At 40.1% G+C, this 17,194-nt stretch overlaps 1 protein-coding gene across 5 annotated transcripts in view; it reads left to right on the top strand.

The window, feature by feature from the left end:
• The window catches only part of SLC49A4 (solute carrier family 49 member 4), a 123,649-nt gene that overhangs the window by 86,101 nt on the left and 20,354 nt on the right, over positions 1–17,194 (top strand). For 4 of the 5 annotated variants that reach the window (XM_030579857.1, XM_030579860.1, XM_030579856.1 and 1 more), the window contains exon 7: positions 6,661–6,788. In XM_030579857.1, coding sequence (XP_030435717.1) covers positions 6,661–6,788 — 128 coding nt within the window. Of the gene's footprint in view, positions 1–6,660; positions 6,789–7,317; positions 7,402–17,194 lie in introns of those variants that run through there. The other variant, XM_030579859.1, reaches the window with a different exon arrangement.

Genomic DNA, 17,194 nt, shown 5'->3' with positions numbered 1-17,194 from the left:
CACTACATTACACTCATCTCTGGATTTCCCGGTACAGTTCTGTCTTCTTTCCATCCACTACCAAGGCCCTGATTCTGCAATGAATGCTGCACGGGTGCAGGAGTCTGTCTGCACAGAGGTTATTTTAGGGATTGGGACCCAAAACTGTAATAAGCTCTTTTGGGGCAGAAACTGTCATCTTCTTGTACTGTACAACAACAACGTGTATAACTAATAAATAACAAACTGTAGGTTCAAACAAGAACTAGATAAGTTGGTGGAGGATAGGTCCACCAATAGCTATTAGCCAGGATAGTCAGGGATGGTGTCCTTAGCCTCTGTTTGCCAGAAACTGGGAATGGGTGACGGGATGGATCACTTGATGATACCTGTTCTGTTCATTCCCTCTGGGCCACCTGCCTTCGGTCACTGTCAGAAGACAGGATACTGGGCTAGATGGACCTTTGGTCTGACCCAGTATGGCCGTTCTTATTGGGTTTCTCCTCTTGCCACCTCTTATTCCAGTTAACATCTAGAAAGGAGGAAGAGGAAAACTCCCCGCAGACATGAAAAGGGAAAAAGACATTTGAGCTCCCCCCGCCACAGTACTCCAAATGCTAACTAGTCGAAGAGCTAAATCCTACTAATCAAGGGTCATACTCCAATAGGATCCCTGCAGAGGACCCATTGTTTGTTAGCTATGGCTAGATTTGGCTATGACATTTTTCTCCGTAGCGAAAAGTTTAAAGCCCTCCCGGCATTGTAAAAGTAGTGTTTGGGAAATAATGACCTATTAATATATGTCCTGTCCATGCAGCAAAAGCAATATGATGGAGAAACTAGTGTGAATACTCATGTAGAATTCTCTCTCATGTGGGCTAGCCTTTGCCTCTGCAGTTGAGGCCCTTGAACACTAGAGGGGCACCCTTTCTAGCCTTAAGCTTCTCTAGCAAAAACTTGCTGATTCAGACCCATAATGCAAATCTCAGCCTTTATAGTAAATTAATTTAATATATAGCCTAGTTTTAGTTTCAGAAAATGCTTAATGCCTCTGTAACTGCTGCAAAATTGACTGCAAACATTATAGAAAAGTCAGTATTTTGTAGAGTTCAAAACTTTGCTTTTGAGTAAATTAAAAGAATGCTAATAGTCTGTTTCCAAATATGTGTCTGCAATTCAGGCACTATATAGTTCAAACAGTAGCGTTTGCACACACACAAACAGTGGGCAAGGGTGATTTGTCACTTTTGATAGATGATTCCCTCCTCTTAGGTCTATTCAGCAGGTATCTGTGTAGGATTGAACCAGTGATGACTCTGACTGTAATCTGCTGAAAGTTATAATGAGGAAAATTAGGTAATGATTTTTGTCAAGTATGACAAGCTGATGTATTTCAGTGTCAGGACTGTGACTTTCCAGGCAAGCAGCTATCTCTCTTAACAGCCTGTGGTAAGGTGGTTTTTTTTTGTTTTTAGTTTTTAGGGGGCTGGGGGGGGGTTGTTGTTTTTTTTTTTTGGGGGGGGGGGGGGTGTTCTACCAGCTGTTAATTCATAAAACCAAAAATGTTACCATTTAAGAATGATAGTGTTTGCTTTACTTTATTCTCCTCAAATCATAAAGTCTAGATATCATTTTACCCTTTCATTAACATGATTTAATTCTTTGCATACAAAGGTCCTGATTTTTCAAATTTGGCTTCAGTTTTTGATGACGCAAATGCAACCATGTAGATATCTTAACCACCTGCTGCCTGCAATGGTAGCGTTTGTGCCTGCAATTCACTGTGGGTATTAAATTGTGCCCCTTCAAAAGGAAGGCTCATATTGAAAATCAGGACCCAAATCTCTTTGCTTTTTTGTGGTATGAGGAGTTTTTTTCCACAAGGTATATAAATAAATCCTACTTCTCTCTACTCCTGAACTAGACATGTTTGGTTAATTTGTGTGATGCATTTTAATGATGGAAAAGTCTGGGATATTTTGGGCAATTGGCAGATGTTGTACCCTTTGCTGGCAGAGGTAGAATGAGACTGGTTTCAAGCAAAGCAACTTTAGAGAGTGACATTCATGTTTTATTATCGCGCTGAAACATAAATCTATCTCCTTTTCCCCCAGAATTTTTCTTGTCACATTCGCTAATCTCAGATATTTCTGGATTTTTGTCCTTCACAGCCGAGCATTTCCTTCTGCTTTTATCCTGCAGTGATGTCAAAATGCTGAAATGTTGTGACTTGGTGATAATTTCCCTAGCAACAGACTTTTCTCAGCAACATACATTTAGGCGTTAACTGCAGGATCCAGCACAAGTGGATTTGCTTGGTCATGAAAGATGGTGTTGGTGTGTTGCTGCATGGTTGTAAGTGACAGAGCTGCTGGGACTGGGAAACAAAAATTTTCTTTCTGATCATTGGATTGAGACCAGTGCTGTGAAAAGTTTACAGGTCTTGCAAGCATTTTTACTAGTCATACGGAGTTCACCAGAGGTGAAATACAGGCCCTTAAAGGACTGAGTATGACCTTATTTGTTATGTTTTCTCCATTTTTGCTTAATTAAACAGTTTTGTGAAACTTAGAGCCAAATAAGGGGCAAATGTCAACTTTTACTCCCAGCAAAATCTGAGATGCCTGTTACTGCTATTAATTTCAACAGCAGCTTCTCTTCCTATATTAAAAGACAGCTGCAACTGCTTAGTACAGTAAAGTGGAGAAAATATCTGACTCCATTTTTCCCCACTCTCCCACCCCCAATCTGATATTTCATCTACTTTTTTTATTAGGCAGCATATGTAGCCCTGCTTATCTTTAGAAATGGAATACTGATGTTGGCAGCAAAATAACCCCTCAGACTTTGCTCCATGGGACAAATATAAAGTTCATGTTTTGTGACACTTCTGAGAAGATTCACAGTTTAATGACAAAAATACAGAAAAAAATGAATAAATAAACTGACTCCTGTGATTTTAAAGTTTGGTCAAACTGATTACTTTCTTCTTCCCCCCTTCAAATCCAGCAGGAACAGCTAAACTTCTGCAGTTAGAAGTTAGTACTCTATGCTATTTGAAAGCTGGGATTACAAGCTTTAAGATGATATACAGCATTGATTCTAGCTCTACCAGTTATTGACTTATAAGTTCAGTGTGGAATTGAAATAGAGGGAAGGACAAAATAAGACGAAAGATGTGGTCTTAAGATCCAATATTTCATAGAACTCCCATGCTCGATAAACTGCTAAACATTACTTAAAGGTGGCATTCCCAACTTTCAAGCTGTATATAGTGTTACCTTTTATATCAGGTGGGCCATGTAGGATTGGACCTTAAAATGCTCACCCAACTCTTTTTTTAACAGGGGAAAATAAGGCAATTAGCAGACAAGTTAGGATGTCTTCATCATTCCAAACTTTCTGGACCACACTACCCCAATCCAACAGGAGGATTAAAACTGAGCTAAAAGGAGAAAGGTTCTTCAGACATAATTTCAATAATAGCAAGGGAACTACCAAAAATTACTAGCAAATTGAATAACATCTCCCTCTCAAATGTTTTTTCTAAGTTTTCACCAGTGTTAAAATCCCTTTTGAAAAGAACAGTTGCAGTACTAATTGTGTTGAGGGTTCAGTGCTCAGCTGGATTGTTTGGGTTTTTTTTAATAAATACAAAAGGTGCAAAAAAATTGAGTGCCCCTGCAAACTGTTTAATAGATCTTATTTAGTTTTGTATCCAGGGGCAAGTGTCTGAGCATAGGGTTTCTGCTTGCCCTATTTACTGAGACCTCCATCATTGACTCATTTGGGTTTATAGGACCCAACTTATCCTCTTGTTATACACAGCGTGTTGTTCTTTATTACAATGACTTCATAGTGATATTAGTATTGGGGATTTGAGAATAACCGGCAATTTTGTGAGTTTTTCCACAAAAATGGATCCTAGCTCTTCAGTCTAGCTTGAATGAAATAAATACATATTTACGCTTGCACATAATCAAGCAAGTTGCCGTAAGCTAATTGATCAATGCACCCTCAAGTCTAAATGCCACTGACTGGCAAGCAGCCATGTAAGTAAGGATGTGATTTTGTTCTGAGAGAGTTCTGCTTTGTGGGAAAAAAATTAAATTTTCCTCTTATGTTTAGCTGCTGAAAAACGCTATCTGAACTATCTTTTAAGTTTCCCTTGCAAATATACAAAGCAAGACAATGTCATCATTGACTGAATTGTTTTGAATTATTATTATTATTATTATTATTATTAATTTTTATTTGAATTACTGTCGTGTTTAGGAACCCTCGTCATGGACCAGGTCCTCATAGTGCTGAGTGTTGTAAATACAGAACAAAAAGACAGTTCTTGCCCCAAAGAGCTTACAGTCAAAGTAATAAATGAGACAACAGGTGGATACAGCCTGACAAACACAGATGAGGGGAATAGAAATAAACAATGAGACAGTACTTGCCAGCATGATAGGTTGTGTTCTCGGCATACCAACAGGCTAAATGTCGTCAAGCTTTTTCTAGGCATCACAGTGAACTAGGATTGTCAAGGAGGATAATGAGTTAGTTTTGCAGATGTTTACAGGGGGCTCTTCCAAATTCTCAGGGGGAAGCATAGGAGAAAGTACAAAAATACTTGTTTGAAAATTTAACAAGTGGGCTATAGACACTGGCATCATGGGCCAGTCAAAGGCGGGAGTCAGCGTCTTGATAGCGAATGAAAGATGATTGGATGGGTAAGTGAAGACAAGTAGTTTTGATTTAATCAAGAAAAGGAAACAAGTTAAGTGATGCAAAGAGAGGGGTGATACAGTCAAAGCACCAGACTAGGACAATTATCTTTACAGCAGCATTCTGCGTGGATATGAAGATTGCATTTATCAAGGCCAGAGAATAGGATGTTGCAGTAATTTCACCAGGTGATGAAAGCCTAGATCAGGGTTTTAGCTGTGGATGAATGGGAAAGGCCATATCTTACAGATCTTAGATAGAAAGAATCAGCAAGGTTTAGACATAGCCTGAATATGAGGACATAGAGGGAGGTTCAAGTTGAAGATGATACCTAAGTTATGGGCTTTAGTGACAGGAGGCGTGGTGGTATCCATAGTGATTGAGAAAAGAGGTAATGGGGAGAGCTTGATGGGGAAGATCAAGAGCTCCATTTTAGCCATGTTGAGCTTCATCTAGCAGCTAGATGTCCGCAAGGAGATGTCAGAGAATGGCAGCAAAGAGTTAATTTTTAAAATGTGTTATGATAGCAGAGATGATCCTGAGGATAACTGTGATCTGGCAAAAATACATAGGAGTCAAGCATAAGGAAGAGGTGGGGAGTGAGTGTAGTGTTTTATGAGGTTTTGTATATTGGAGCTGTGAAGATACTTTTAAAACAGCAAAGAAATCTTGAATTGTGGTTGTGAGACTGTATAAAGAAAGATTTCAAAGCAGAGGTTAAAGTTATTTTCCAGTTTTAGAGCATGGTGTTTGTTCAGATATTTAAAAATAATATGGTCCCTGCCCAAGAGGATTTACATTCTAAGAACTGCAAACAAGAATCCTTCCTGTATGCCAATGATCCTGAATTGATGAGGCAGACTTTTTTGAACTGCTGTGGAATCAAGTCAGGCTTCAGTTTAACCATGACAAAAATCACCATTATATATAACTCCTTCTCGCAATTTCAGAATAAGGTGCTGTAGTCTTTTCTAATTTCTGGATTATATAGTGAGAATGTAAGAACATAAGAACAGTCGTACCGGGTCAGACCAAAGGTCCATCTAGCCCAGTATCTGTCTGCCGACAGTGGCCAATGCCTGGTGCCCCAGAGGGAGTGAAGCTAACAGGCAATGATCAAGTGATATCTTTCCTGCCATCCATCTCCATCCTCTGATGAACAGAGGCTAGGGACACCATACTTTACCCTTCCTGGCTAATAGCCATTTATGGACTTAGCCACCATGAATTTATCCAGTTCCCTTTTAAACATTGTTATAGTCCCAGCCTTCACAACCTCCTCAGGCAAGGAGTTCCGCAAGTTGACTGTGCACTGTGTGAAGAAGAACTTCCTTTTATTTGTTTTAAACCTGCTACCTATTAATTTCATTTGGTGACCCCTAGTTCTTGTATTATGGGAATAAGTAAATAACTTTTCCGTATCCACTTTCGCAACATCACTCATGAGTTTATATATTCCTCTATCATATCCCCCCTTAGTCTCCTCTTTTCCAAGCTGAAGAGGCCTAGCCTCTTTAATCTTTCCTCATATAGGACCCTCTCCAAACCCCTATTCATTTTAGTTGCCCTTTTCTGAACCTTTTCTAATACTAGAATATCTTTTTGAGGTGAGGAGACCACATCTGTACACAGTATTCGAGATGTGGGTGTGCCATGGATTTATATAAGGCAATAATATATTCTCAGTCTTATTCTCTATCCCCTTTTTAATGATTCCTAACATCTTGTTTGCTTTTTTGAACGCCTCTGCACACTGTGTGGACATCTTCAGAGAACTATCCACAATGACGCCAAGATCTTTTTCCTGACACGTCGTAGCTAAATTAGCCCCCATCATATTGTATGTATAGTTGGGGTTATTTTTTCCAATGTGCATCATTGTGTATTTATTTTACTGTAAAGTGTCATGCTTAAATTACTTGAAAAATAACATTTGAATTTATGAGATTTGTGCTTTTATTTCAGGTTTGCAGATTCTATCAGGGGCATGCTGAAACTTATACTACTGCTGCTGCTATTTGGTGCAACACTGGCATCCACCTGGTTCTCTCTCACCTGTCTTACTAGTGTCACTCACCTGCCTTTAACCACAGGTACCTAGAACAATGTAAAACTGTAAAAAGAGAGGATTTTTATTGTTCTTTGGGCCTATTTTATAAACAACTGATATTGTAGGCAAATATTTGCCATCTTAATTAAACTATATTATGATTTGTTTTGAGAACCCAATCCTGATGATAAATACATTAAATATAATAATCTGAGTTTTCATCCACTGATTTATAATGATGGACAAAAAAAGGATTTGAAGCTTATTAAATAAGAATGTCTTTGACCAGCTTTTAAAAGCATGATAAAAGAATTAAAAAATTTGACTGGATTATAATAATTATGTTTTTAGAGTATTAAGTAGTACCTTTGTGGGGAGTAGCTGTGGTTCTGAATAAAACAGTGATGGTATTATGAGTATATGGTAGTGGTTTATACATAGAGTTAAAATGGCAGCTTTGGGAACTTAGAATTCAAAAGATTAAATAAATTATTAAAAATTAACTGAAACCTTGAACTCATTAATCCAGTGGAACCTAAACTGTGTGGTTTTCCCCCTGTTCTTCATCACAGGTGAAAAAATGGACTAGTAGTTTTTACTTTTTGTGCTTGTCTGTTCCATCATTACACACCTACAGAAAGGTAACTTTGTACAAAAATTTCGTTTTCTGAATTAATGCAGTGAGCCAAACTACAAGTCTCCTGTCCCTGCCTACATACGAGAACAAAGCAGACTACTTTCTGTAGGTGAAATTAATTACATAGAGGGTGATCTAAAACAGAACAGGTATATCAATTTTTCCTTACCAGCCTTTAGTTTCTCTTTTTTTTAAGAACTCAGCAGACTATGTAGGATCCTTGAGAAATAAAGCAGCCTCCTTATCTTTGTTTACTCAACATACAGCTGCAGGACTGTAAAATGGAAGAAAAAAAAACAAAACAAAACTTAAAATTAAACAGAACTTAAACTGACAGTTGTGTACTCTCAAGGAAGAACTACTAATGTTAGTGCTCTCCCACAATTACTCTGTTTAAAAATGAAATTAATGAAGATTTGGAAAGGAGTTTTTGTAGGCAAATGAAAAGATATAAAGAAACATGCAAGTACACAATAACTTCTAAAATGTTATTTTTTGTGGGCAGAATTGTCTCAAGAAACAGTCAGTCAGTGATTGTCAGTGTGGCTCTTTTTGCGATTGACTAATGATTGTGAGACTGCAATGGGTTTATTGGAGAGCATGTCTTCTCTGGGACACTGGTAGGCTTTTGTAATTTGCAGGTGGATTCTTGTAACTGGAATGGGACTCGTGGTAAACTATCCTGATGGATAAACTGAAAGGAACCAGGTTAATTTGAGGGGAAGGTAAAAATACAGAGAAACAGATTTAACAGCATTTCTTAATTTTGGTCTGCTTTGTATGCCACAAAGTGCATTAGTAATAATGACATTAACATAGCACTTTTCATCTTCAAAGTGCTTTACAAATATTGAATCTAATTTTGAATGAAGCATCTATGCATGAATATGATAGATCTCATCTCTCTGTGCGTGCCTCTGGTTGAATTTTTGTGGGCAAAATATGTTGGCTTACACACACCAGGGATAGTGCATATATACATAGAAAATTACACAAGTGGAGGCCACATACAATCTGACTATCTCCAATCCTCACTGTCCACCGGTGGGTGATTGGGAGTATCTCCATTTCACGGATCAGGGAAAAGGCGAAAGTTAAATGATTTTTTTCCAAGGACCCAGGAGTTGTTAGAGTTGCAGCTATGATTATTATATTAAATCCCAGCCCTTATTATTTTTAAAGATTCATTACAAGTTTTTTTTTAAATACCTGACTGATCAGTGCCCTTGCTTTTATATGGTATACTAGAGAAGGTGTCTTTAGCAACATAGTCTCAGTCATCATGCTGGGGTACTGGATCAGTGCTGAATCTGAGGTGAAAGATTACGACCACTGAGTCACCATCAGTACTATTTGTAGCAGAATTCCAGATTCCTTTTTTCTTAAAGGGATCTTCTGATCCTCCTGCAGGATTATTGTAAATCCTTCCTCTATGATCAGGTGCATTTGTGAGGTTTTTTGTTTTTTTAAGTCACGAGGAAGGTCACACTGTTTAACTTCTATAGCAAGAATTTTGATGTCTCTGTCTCTACCTTAGTTTTTGTCTTTCTGTGCCTTGTTTCCTTCCCGCTTAAAGATGTTTGGCAAGTGTTACCTTGTAACTCATGTTAAAATATATTGCAGGGGTAGGCAACCTATGGCATGCGTGCCGAAGGCGGCACGCAAGCTGATTTTCAGTGGCACTCACACTGCCCGGGTCCTGGCCATTGGTTCAGAGGGGCTCTGCATTTTAATTTAATTTTAAATGAAGCTTCTTAAACATTTAAAAAACCTTATTTACTTTACATACAACAATAGTTTAGTTATAGATTATAGACTTATGGAAAGAGACTTTCTAAAAACATTAAAATGTATTACTGGCACGCGAAACCATAAATCAGAGTGAATAAATTAAGACTCGGCACACCACTTCTGAAAGGTTGCCGACCCCTGATATATTCGAAAGCATTTTGCCACTTCTGTGTAATTCATGGACTCTCCTGGAAACTTTCCCTGAATAAGATTGTTTGGATTATTTTTGGGCTGACCATTGTTGAATATCTAGTAGAGCTAAAAGGAGCTTGACAAAATTAGAGCCCAGTCTTCCAAGATGGTGAGCATCTCCCGTGAGGTGGAAAATTACTTCAACTCGTGATAACTTCAACAGTGTCCAGAGTAGACAGTAACGTTACTGTAGCACTTCAGTGCAATAAGCTTTCCTTTAAAAGTCTTTCTTACCTCATTCCTGTGTACAAGTACATATTTTAGGATTTGAAATGAAATCTCCTAAACCAGTGTGTAGTTAAAGGTTAGATTATTCTTTTTAATCTGATAGTTAGAGCTCTCTTTAAAATAGATATATTGTTATTGCCTTCATAATAAGCAGTTCTGTACATTTGTTTTTTATAAAGTATCAAAATAAAACTACTCCTTTCCTGTGGTAGATTTTCTATCTATTTTCTGTCTAAGTTCTTTCAATGTGCACATCACTGTAGTATCTGAACACCTTTTTGAGAAAACAAAACCTTGCCTTGAATAGCAGTCCTAGCTTTAATGAGTCTGGCAAATCTTTAAAAGGGGATTTTAAGGATTTAGGCCCTAATTTATATCTGCTTACAAGATTTATTTTTCCTCTGTGGCCCAACTTCCCAATTTCTTTACTAGACAGGCATTTCTTTTTATAAGCAGCTCTTTTTTGTAAAAAAGTAATATAAAACATATGCAGTATGCCTGTTTAATGTAGGTGTATGTATATTGAATACCAGAGATACATCTTTATAAAATACATTCTTATGGATGAAAATGCACAAGCTTTTTAAAGTACTAATGTATAGGGCTTCATGCAGATTATTCCTAAATGTAATGATGCAATATGCGTATGACCTCTGCACTTCACAGTAAGTGGGAGACACAGCACGTTTAAATTGATTTGGTTGAACTTTTTTGTTTAATTAAAAGTTTGAGGGTATAGAATATAACTGAGCCAAAGCATAGAAGGTTGAATGCAGGCCACTGCCTAGTGGCACTTGGGCTTTGGGGAAGGATTGTGAGATGGCTATTTAATATGGAAGCATCTCTGTGTGCTCAATCAGTGGAGCAACAGTGACATTAGAGGTCAAGGATGTTGTTTGCACTTTTTTGTGTTTGGAAGATGAGCACTATTTATAGCTGAAACAATTTATCTTGGTATTTTTTGTAGCAATTACTGTGTAGTGCTTCACATCTTCAGGGTACTTTGGATTTATTAACTAATCTTCACAACACCACTGGGAAGCAAGTGCTATCGTTCCTGTATTACTGTGAGGATTTTAAGGCAGAAAGATCTAGGTTCAAAATAATTTTTGCAGAAGCTAGAATAAGCTTGATAGGTTGCAGCAACATCTTGAAACTGCCCAGATATCAGGATGAACTCATCTGATGCTGCTGGTCTGAGCAGTCAGGAGGGGGGCTATTCCAAAAGGAGAGCCAGCTACTTGGATGAGGAAGCAAACCTCAATCAGAATATTATGGAGGATGAGCCAGGTACCTGTGGAAGGCTACTCCCATGAGAGGAATGCTACTCCCATGAGAGGAATGCTATTCAGAAGGAGATGGTATATGTTTGGTAGTGTCTACAAGACTCAATGAAGTGAGTAGTCAGGAGGACTGCTGAAGCAATCAAGAAGTGGATAACTGAGTGATGTCTGGTGGCCTGTTTTTGAAAATTTAGGCCCAAGCTGCTTGGCCTATCCAACACCAGGGAATTGATGTCAGAGCTGGAGTTAAAACTCTGGAGCTCCTGGACTTCCACTCAGTTCAGTAGACTAGTTCCTGGCATGTTTAAGGGGAAGTTGTTATTAGGTATGATTGTTCTCCCTAAAGTGAAGTGGAAGAGAGAAGCCCTTAAGATCTGAGTAGAGGAACTGAGCAAATCTTTGTTGGCAATTTCAAAAGTCAGAAAATGTTTTTGGTCTAACAAAATGGTTTTTTGGTGATTTTTGGTCAAAATCTCAACTTTTTTATTTATTGTTTTTGCATTTTAAAAAATAAAATAAAAGTAAATTTTACAACAAAAAGTTGGTTCATATAAAAAATGAAATGTTTCATACAGAAAACATCTAAATGAAACTTGTCAAGTTTTTGGATTTTTTTAAATGAGCAATTCAATGAAACTGACATGAATTTGTGAAACATTTTTCTGTCACTGAATCTGCATTTTTTGCTGATAAAAGATTTCAGTTGAAAAATTTCACCCACTAGTGTCTAAACCAATTTTCCATCACCAGTATGTGTGGCAATTTTATAAATCCCTAGCTAAAACAGGGAGGAAGATGGTGTTAATATATTGAAAAAAGGGGTCAAAGCAATATGGTGGTTTCCTGCATTTGCTTATAAAGTATTGGCCTAACTCCTTTTAAATAAGCATGACGTGATCTAAAGAGATTTCCTACAAAATTGCTTAGAGACCTTTAACATTGATATTAAAAATCAATGACTAGTTCATGTTTTCTTTAATCAACAGTGGTTTCTGTTCAGGCTGCTATTCAAAAGGCTTGTCTTCCTTTTATACAGCATGGTTTTTGCTTTCTGTCATTAGTGCGGGGATGTGGAGGGTTAAGATATTTTCAGCAGAATTGACATGAAAGCATATTTGGAAACATATATAAGAATGATAACTGATGACAATACTCTTGAAGAAAGCTTGAATTTTCTTTTAATAAATTTTAATATGCATTATTTAAATTATACTAAGCTAAATTCTTTGTTGACTTCCAAAAACAGTTTTGTATACACACTGAACTCTAAAATAGTTGTTTCCATTGTCTGCGCTAGAATAGTGATGTCAAGGCTGATTCCCTACTCTGGCACTTTGAGTGCAGAAGAGGGGGCCCGCAAGGATTCTAAAAATTAATATTGGCCACTCCAGGCTTGTATTAAACTCCCAAGGCTACAGCTTTTCTCTGACCTTGGATGCTGCCACCACCCAAGTGCAAAAAACCCGTTGGGACGCAGGAAGGCGCACTTGGGAATTCCTCCCTGTGAGGTACCCTCCAGTCCTTTCACACACACACACCCCCTCCAGGGAAGAGCTGAGAAAGAAAACAAAGGAAATCAGCTGTTGCCACCAGCTAATTAAACAACATACGCACATCTCTTAGGACTCAAAAATTCAATCCTGTTCTTAAAAAAGGTAACTTTTATTAAAAACAAAAAAAGAAGAAAATACATTTGGAACTTAATAACTTTCTTGAGGTCCAGCTTAAAGGTTACAAGCAAAACAAAAGCATTTGGGGGTTATCACAGAGGAGTCCACAAGCCAGTGAGAAATAAAAGAAATAATCCTAATCGCATCTTCCTAGACATTCCGTGATTTACTTACATATCTCGGGTTTCACATAAGTAGTTCTAGGTGTGATCTGATGATTTCCATACCTGGCTTAAAGCTTCTTATAGCTTTGCTGCTATGTGTCTCCTCTCTCCAGAGAACAACAGACAGACACACACAGGGGAAAACGTTTCCCCAATTTTAAAAAGTTCTAGTCCTCTCATTGGCTCATTTGGTCTGGTGCCCACTCCCTTCCTTTTACCTGTGGACTTGTTAACCCTTTACAGGTAAAGGAAGTAGAGAACAGTAACTAACTGGCTGGGTGGATGTCCATAAAAGGGAGCTACTCCCTCCCTCCCTTCATTTTTCACATGTCCATTGTTAGTTTGCCTGTATAGAACTAATTACATTAATTAATGTAAAATGGGGTACTTTGACCCAAGATAACTATATAACATGGCACAATGCCAGTTTCAATATCTTGGGCTACGTTGTGTTGCTGAAAATACATGTGGATATAAATACTAACACTTTCTAAGAATTGGTATGTAATGCCAGTTGCATGTGACTCAGATTCAATGTTTTATGCAAAAAATATCAATACATTTCTAATATGTATCAGTATTTTCAACAGTATTTTAAGATGTTGAGGTCAGAATTTCCTTTTACAAAATCTGTATTCACAGGGGGCATGGAAGGTGGGAGGGATAGCTCAGTGATTTGAGCATTGGCCTGCTAAACCCAGGGTTGTGAGTTCAATCCTTGAGGGGGCCACTTTGGGATCTGGGGCAAAAATCAGTACTTGGTCCTGCTAGTGAAGGCCGGGGGCTGGACTCAATGACCTTTCGAGGTCCCTTCCAGTTCTAGGAGATTGATATATTTCCAATTATTATTTATTATTATCAGATTTCCATAGCAGTCCATTGTGTCAACAACTGAATTTAAGTTATGCAATATAATTAAAAATAAATGAATTAAAACTTTCAACAAGTAAGAACACATCTCTGTACCCAAATATAGACCATAATATTGAAGAAACAACCACAGCGAGAGAGGCTGGAAAATTATTTATGCACAAAGGGTAAAATAAGACAGTAATTTCTTTACCATAAATAGCACATATTTGATGTGACTAAAGCAGCATGGCCCAGTGGATGATAGAGTTGCTAGGGACTCTGTAGAACTAGATTTTTATTCCTAGCTTTGGCATTAACCTGCTATGGGACTTTGAGCAAATTATGTCATCTCTCTGTCCCTTGTTTTTTCCTATCTGTAATATTGGAGATAAAGACACTTGTCTTCCTTAAAGTAGTTTGAGATCTACAGATGAAAAGTGCTTTGTAAAGGTTAAGTTTATTATTATGATTATCAACAATAAAAAGCAAGTACAGCAGCAAATGTGTGGCAAAGTCAGTTTGGATCTGAAGTGAGGAACATTTCAAGAATATACCTATAAATGTAACAGACCTTAACTCATCAGTATGAAGCCTCCGTTATTTCATGATCTCTACTCTTTAGCTGAAGGATCACTTACCTGTTCATACAATTTTTAGATCTCAAAGTTTGTACTTCAGCTTTAACCACAAGTTTCACTTGCTTTTCTTTTGGGAAATGTTTGGAGCAAATCCAATTTGATCAGATTTCCAGTCACTTTCATAACTATATCGAGATTTAAGAATTTGCTAAGCATGAAAAACTGTGTATACTTGTTCATAAGCAGAATTTTTTTTGTAAAAAAGGGAAGCACCAGAGAAGGGGGTCGGCTTATGAACAGGTATGGAGAGGGAGAGGTGGGACACAGCCCCTCCCCCCAACAGAAGAAGCAAGGAGAGGCAGCAGAGCCAGAAGGGAAGAGGCAGGGCTCTCCCCAGCTTCCGAAGCAGCTGCAGCTCCGGCGCTGGCAGGCTGCAGCCATGCCGCTCGGCCCCGCCCCCCAGAGCAGGCTGCGGCTGCGTCGCCTGGCCCGCCAGAGCACACTGAGGCCATGCTACCCGGCCCAGCTCGCTGGAACATGCTGCAGCCATGCTGCCTGGTCTGGCCCACTGGAGCAGGCTGCTGCCGTGCTGCCCAGCCTGCCAGAGCAGCTCCAGCAAGGCCTGAGACATCCTCCCCTGGCCTTCCCCAGATAAGGTGGGAAGGGATGAGATGGGGCGAGTGGAGGGGTCCCAGCCTAGGGGTGGGGTCATGTGGGGGGTGGTCACAGGGGCTACTCCCCTGACCCCCAGCTTCTCCCTCCCCCAAATTTCCCCACCAGTTGCTGTCCTGGCCCGTCAGGATAAGCAGCTGGCACACCAGGACACTTAGTTTACTTGGGTTTACCTCTGTGCCTGCGGATGCTCGAGATAAACCATCTCGGCCCGCCAGTGGCTTATCCTGATGGCCTGGGAGCCAAAGTTTGCTGACTCCTGAATTATAGGGTCGGCTTATGAACGAGTCATAAAAATTTTTCTATTTTTACTTATCCGTCTTGGGGGGTCAGCCGATAAACAAATCGGCTTATGATCGAGTATATACATACATGTACTTTAAAGGGAAATCCTTCCTTTTTATCTTTGCTTCTGTTAAGCAAATTACAATAAAAGTTGTATTCCTTCACAGTGGGTCACATTTCTTACAGAAAAGTTAAAGCTGGTACTTCCCTTATGGTTCTATCCTTGCGCATGATAGGAATGAAGTTATAAGAAAGTTTTGCTGTTCTACTTTAATAAACTGATTAAAGCTGTGGCAGGATCTGATTTTGGAGTAGAATTTCTCTCATTCAGTACGTTTTCAGAGTTCAGTAAAATTGACAAAACAGACATCTTGGTGAGGCACCAGCCTATCATCTTGGCAGTTGGATTTTAGCATGACTGCCAAATTAGAAACACCTTAGATCTCTAAAGACCTGTTTAAATTCTGTGTTGAGTCCCAAGAGAAAATGAGTTTAGAGCTACCCTCCTTCTTGTTTATCCATAGAAAACCTCTACATGACTTGGCACAGTTTTACACTCCTAAGAGGCCCATTACTGGAATAACCAGGGTACTGGAGGTCAGGATATATTATTCCTGAGGGAATTCTGTGTCAAAAAACTAAAAATTCTGCATCAGAAAAATAAAAATGATGTGCACAATATTTTAAAATTCTGCAACATTCAGCAACTATTATTTGTCAATAAATAAATGTGGCTCCAGCATGCCATTGGGGAGCACAGGCCACTGGCTGCATTGAGGTGGGAGATCACCCTGAAGTCCCCACCTCCCTAGCTCTAGGGGCTCGGCAGTGAGGCTGCATCTGGCCCTGACACAGGGCCAGGGCTGGGCCTGCCCCAGAAACACCTCATGGCCCTGCTTCTCTGCCCCATGTGCACCAGGTATGAGTGGGCAGGCTCAGCCCAGCAGGATCCAAGTGTGGGGGGATCCAGGTGTGGGGTGAGAGATTTCTGTTTGGGGCAATTTGGGTGCACGCGACTCAGTGGGAGATCTGGATGCACAGGGGCACATTGGGGGCTTCCAGGTGCAGGGGCAATAGGACTCTGCAAGGGATCCAGGTGAAGATGGTTGGGGATCAGTGTGGGCGTCTGGGTGTGGGGAGATGGGGCTCAGTGGGAGGAGTCTGGGTGATGAGGGAATGGGGATCCAGGTGCAGCTGGTTGGGGCTCAGTGGGGTGAGGGTCTGTGTGTGGGAGGCTCATCAGGAGGATCCAGGTTTAGGGCAGTAGAGCATATCAGGGTGTGTGTTCAATGAGCCTACTTAATGGAGGAGCCCCAGCTGCTGCTGAGGAGATGCCACATGCCAGGCTCCTGCTTCCCCCCCTTGATTCCCCTATCCTCTTTTTTCTTCCTCATCTCATCCCCCTCCCCTCACTTGCACATTCCCTTCCTCCTGCCCTGTTCCACTCCCCCTTTCATCCCCACTGCCTCTTCCCCCCCTTCCCTCATTTTCCCCTTCCCGCCCATTACCCAGCCCCACCGCTGGCACTCACTGTTGCACAGAAAACAGGAAGGCTCCCAGCACACACAAGGGGTGCATGATTGGCACTAGGATCCAGGAGGCAGCGTTCAGGTGCAGAGTCAGCCGAGTTGAGACATGCAGCCTATTTCAGCTGGGCAGCTCTGCATTTGTAGAAATGAGGTGAGGCAGTAGCACGTTATCTCCTGTGCCTCCCATGCCTGGCTTCTGTTTTGGGGGGGCAATCCCCCCCCCAATTGCCTGTGGTCATCATCTCTCCTCTCCGGGCACAGCTTCCCTTGGTTTCCCTGCCGTTTTCTGCAGGGGGGTACAGGAATTCTGCAGGGGGCGGTGCATTTTCTATGGGCGTGCAGTCCCACAGAATTCCCCCAGGAATAGATATCTGGTCAGAGTGGTTTGGGGAAGCTTGGACAGCACCACTCACTTGCAGTATGTCTGACATTCCCCCACACTAAGGGCCTGATTCAAAGTCTATTGAAGACAGTGGATATCCAAATCAGAATTGTAGGGTTAGAAGGGACCTCTGGAGGTCATCTAGTCCAGCATGCATGGCAGGACTAAATATTATCTAGACCATCC

This window comes from Gopherus evgoodei, chromosome 11 (assembly GCF_007399415.2).
Source record: "Gopherus evgoodei ecotype Sinaloan lineage chromosome 11, rGopEvg1_v1.p, whole genome shotgun sequence".
NCBI lineage: Eukaryota > Metazoa > Chordata > Testudines > Testudinidae > Gopherus > Gopherus evgoodei.
This window is presented reverse-complemented; position numbering and strand designations above follow the sequence as displayed.